The 4,478-nt window shown below is 39.7% G+C and overlaps 1 protein-coding gene across 1 annotated transcript in view; it reads right to left on the bottom strand.

Annotated features, from left to right (window-relative positions):
* The window catches only part of LOC139128298 (NLR family CARD domain-containing protein 4-like), a 20,334-nt gene extending 16,985 nt beyond the window's left edge, over positions 1–3,349 (bottom strand). Inside the window, exon 1 of the mRNA XM_070694099.1 lies at positions 3,040–3,349. Coding sequence (XP_070550200.1) covers positions 3,040–3,349 — 310 coding nt within the window. The remainder of the gene's footprint in view (positions 1–3,039) is intronic.
* Positions 3,350–4,478: the final 1,129 nt, after the last annotated feature.

Here is a 4,478-nt window from a genome sequence, read left to right as displayed (position 1 = left end):
TTGTCTTACAAATTTTGACCTAGTGTTATTGGATTATGGATTGGTATGATTGCGATTATTTTAAAAACATGAAATTGCCATATGGTATCGTTCAAGTGCTCAAGTGTTCCTGATGCAGCTGCGGCGAAAACAAGAAAAAGTATTTTTTTTATCATTTCAGGCTGCAACTGTAGTTACTTTGATCCTTAACATATCGAGATTTTTGGAGAGCGGCACCGGGCGAGCGACGTGTACACAGTTAATGTGTCAGGACTGTATTGTCTCTAGACGACAGCACTAGACTTTGGTAAAGCATGCGACCTTACGACTCCCAGCCGTCGTGCAGTCTATTCTGTCATGCCAATTCTATCTCCTTCTATAGCTATGAGAAATATTCTATCCTACTGAAAAGAAAACTAGCCCACCTGTGTCGCAACACTACTGTTCTAAAACCCAAGCTGAGACGTGCTATTTTACACCGCAACCAGGAGTCTTCAGGCCTGAGCCCAAGTCTGGTGCTGTCGTCTAGACAACAAAGTCCTCACATTTTTTACTATATTTACGTCGAAGTCCTGATGTTTTTCTTCAAAAACCTCAGTCTTTAGTCTAAAAATCGAAGTAGCAACAGCTGAAGCAAGAAAACCAATTTTTTGTCCGTGAGAGATGTTACACTATAGCTTTTGCTAGGGTTTGGGTAATTCTAAAAATATGTACACATCGACTGTGTTGGAAAATTCAAGTGGCGCAGCTTCCCCGTCCCATCAGGCTACTGCCCTGTGTTTGCACCAAGAATTAGTCTGCAAATTAACATTCATTTTTTTTTGCTACCAGCCCAGTTATCGTCCAAACAATTCAAATTTGTCAACTGATCAAATTATATGTCCAACCTATAAGGTAAACAACGCCTCGGTACAAGAACTCATTTTCCTTCTCAAGCCACTACTCATCTTTGGTCGGTGTATCCCTAAAACAGTAGTCATTATAATCTAATGTCCAAATGACGACTTGTAAACAGACTTGAACCGTTAGCTTGTTATGTCTCCGTAACTGTTTTAACCAAAATATATTGCTCAGAGGGTACGAACGTACTCGTACTCATAAATTAGTTAAGAATAAAACATTAATATTTTTGGTTAAAATTATTTTCACGTGACATAGTGGATCGTCAATTTCATTACATTCAGAATAGGAAAGGAGAATAAACATAGTAGCAGGGCTCCCGCTACCCGATCGCCAATTAGCCAAATGAAAAAGAAAGTTAAAAATGGCTACAAAAATTCCAGTTTGGCGAACATAGTGGCTAATGAATTTTTACTGCCTGGCCCTGGTGCCACACCTCAACCAAAACTACAGCTAACAATAAAAAAGTTGTAAGATGTTGAAACAGTTTACCCTCCTTCATACAAAGTTGCTATGTATTGAAACACATCACTCGCCTTTCTACAAAGTTACAAATTCCCTGGTACATAAAACAAACATTGTTGCTGTACCGTCTGCAGTACACAGAGGGTTTGCTTTGCCTACGTGAGTCCCGCTCGTCCTTCAGTCTATCAGAAGTTTTACCTACTTTGCTAGAATCAATATTTGGCCTGCAACTACTCAGTTTGATAGTAAAAACCATAATTTCAAAGGAAACTTTCACAAACGGAGTAATAATACAAAGGAAGAGGAGAAAAACTGAGGTTTTCTGAAAGGTCAAGTCTAGGTCATCTCATCATGTGATATCATGCATGAAGACCCCTTAAGTGTACAATTATGGTTCAAAAGAGCCTCCTAGGGTGGTCCAATAGGTAAAAGGCAATTTTGATGCCTTCAAATTTAAAATGGCATTCAGCTTGACTGTCAGTTTTAAATTAAATTTTATTAAGCCCATCGCAAAGGGACATTGTCAACAGTAATTGCAGTAAGCATATCCATTGTCAAATCGTCATGTCTGTGAATTGCAATTTTGCATGTATACGTAAACATTAAAGCAACAAATTATTAATTCGGTCTATTTCAAACTGTACCTAATATTACACTAATAATGGAGACTGGAAATTGGAACACACACGTTACTATGGGCGTTTGACGGACGAAGTTTGGTTAAATGAACATTTCTTCACTCATTTAAGGCCATGCATGGTACGGTGACTTGCTATTTGCAGTGAAATAGGGCCGATTAGTATTACACTGTGACAAAAATACAACACATAATTTATTACCTAAGAAATTCTTCCACGATATCACTGTACGGATCACTGTGCCAAACAAAAATAAATTAATTAAATCGTATTCTTTCAAGAGATATCATCAGATTTGATTAAAATTTAGTCAATATTTTTATATTACATGATGAACTTAACATTTATAATGTGAGCACATCGAAAAATGACATTTTCTCGCCAATATTCATGCATTTAAAAAGCTAAAATTGCTCAATTTTTTTATATTCAGGAAAAATAATCTTTACTCCTCCTAACATCTGTCTCACCCTGAATAAACCATTTGAAAAATTTAACTAATTGTAAGAATTGCTTTGTCTGGTGGTAGGATTATTTCATTATTTTCAAACTGTGATTTTGACTGGGAATATATGGTCTGACGTAATTGACGGAAATGTGTTTATATTTTGAACACTTTAGCTTTTTCAACTTTTTATGATGTTATTACGACTCAAAATGGACAAAAGGCGTATCGTGCTCAGTCACGGTTAAATATTAACTTTGGTCCTGCCATTGAGATGTCCAGGGCGCCAGTTATTTTATCAATGTGCGGAACGACCAGGCCTATCCTTGGCAACGCAAACCTGTTTTTAGTTAAAGTTTAAACAAGTTATGTACATTAAACCATAGCGACGGCTTGATTTCGACTGTGCTGAATTTCAACCCGGTCTAACAACAAGAAAAAGAAGGAAATGAAAGCTGAATTGATTTGAATTGCGATAAATTCAAGAACCATTGTCATTTTAAATATATTCAGTAGGAAACTTGACATGGCGACATCAAATGAAGGGTATATTACTGACACTTCTACTGATTCATAAAACTTGGAAATAGTTCAACAACCGGAAAAGCTTACCTGTGCTTTTGACGTTCGATTCATCGCTGACTCGTTCCAAACGGTGTACTTGAAACTCCTCCACCTTTTCGACTAAAGGAAGGCGGTCGATTTCTTTTAACAAGTCTTTCAGAAGCCCCAAGTTTGTTTCACTTATATGACCTGAGTCCTCTAGCTTGATGAACATCTCAGCCGGGCTTTTCAGATTTTCCAGTTGACGAATTACAATCTGTTTGTTGTGCAGCAGGTTTCGCAATTGCCTTTCTTCATCTTCTGATAATCGTTCAGACAAATAGTTGTACAATCTACGCAGAGGGCTGATCCCGGACATCTTGGTCTGTTTCCGCGAAAACTGCTATTTTACAGCTAGAGAAGTCGTTTTTAAACGGTACAATCAACAACCATGTCGCACATGAAATGCGGCACGTAACACGGACAAAAGGACGCTAGGTGGTACCGGGCACCAGAGCCGATGTTTACTACTTGAGCATTGGACGCTTTTTTTCTGCGCAGATGAATCATTATGTGCGCAGCTTGTTGACAGGTGACCGCTGACCTGTTGACATCGGTTAGTTCTTTTTCAGCACTTACTGCATTTAAAATCAACGAAAAGACCACAGCCAACCATTTTTGATATTTGTTTGTCCGCGATAACCTCTTTATTATTCTTAGAACACTGTTGGACAAGACCGTATTGAAAACCTCACGGAATTGATATATCTATCCAATTAACTTTCATGCCAACCTACGCGTGCGCAAACGTTGTAGGTTCAAGTCCTGCTTAGTCCCCCAAATTGCGGTAAGAAATCGTTTTGCATGATTAGAAAAGTGACAACGCCTTGGTCAACGCACTGAACACAGTCCCTCCATCACCCGGTCTGGAAACGCACGTGTCACGTTTCCAGACTTTTAGGTGTATGGACTGTGTCCAGTGGCAGTAAATAATGTTGCCTAGCTTGAACTGCAAAGCCCAAGTGGAGCTTGAATACGTCGAACACCAATTTATGATGGCATTACCAAGTCGCTCATATCTGTTCCATCACCAAGTCGTTCTCAGGACGTAGCCTTTTAGATTAGCGTTGCCGAGTTGATCAAGCTCGGCCGTAATCTATAAAGTGCCCGGAAGCCAAGTACGTCCAACTACACCAGCAGATGTCACCATGCATTCCTGCCAAGTCGCTAAAACTCGGTCAAAAAACCAGCCCCCATTGGTGTGGGGTAGTTGTGGATATGTTTTTGCTCCTTTCCCTGTCATTTGACTCCCTGCTAACTCATTTCGAGAGAAAAGGCGTCCCTCGTCAGAAAACCTGTCCTTGACTCGGAAATGCACAAGGGATAGCTACACGTAGTACCACCGACTCGGAAGGATACGGGGTACGGAATAACGGCCCGAAATCCTCCTACTAGGCAGGGAAACGGCCACCCGTGCACAGATTCTGGCTACACGAAATTTCGACCCG

This window comes from Ptychodera flava, unplaced genomic scaffold, assembly GCF_041260155.1.
Source record: "Ptychodera flava strain L36383 unplaced genomic scaffold, AS_Pfla_20210202 Scaffold_48__1_contigs__length_985763_pilon, whole genome shotgun sequence".
Lineage (NCBI taxonomy): Eukaryota > Metazoa > Hemichordata > Enteropneusta > Ptychoderidae > Ptychodera > Ptychodera flava.
Note: the sequence above shows the minus strand (reverse complement) of the source record. Positions and strands in the feature narration are given on the sequence as shown.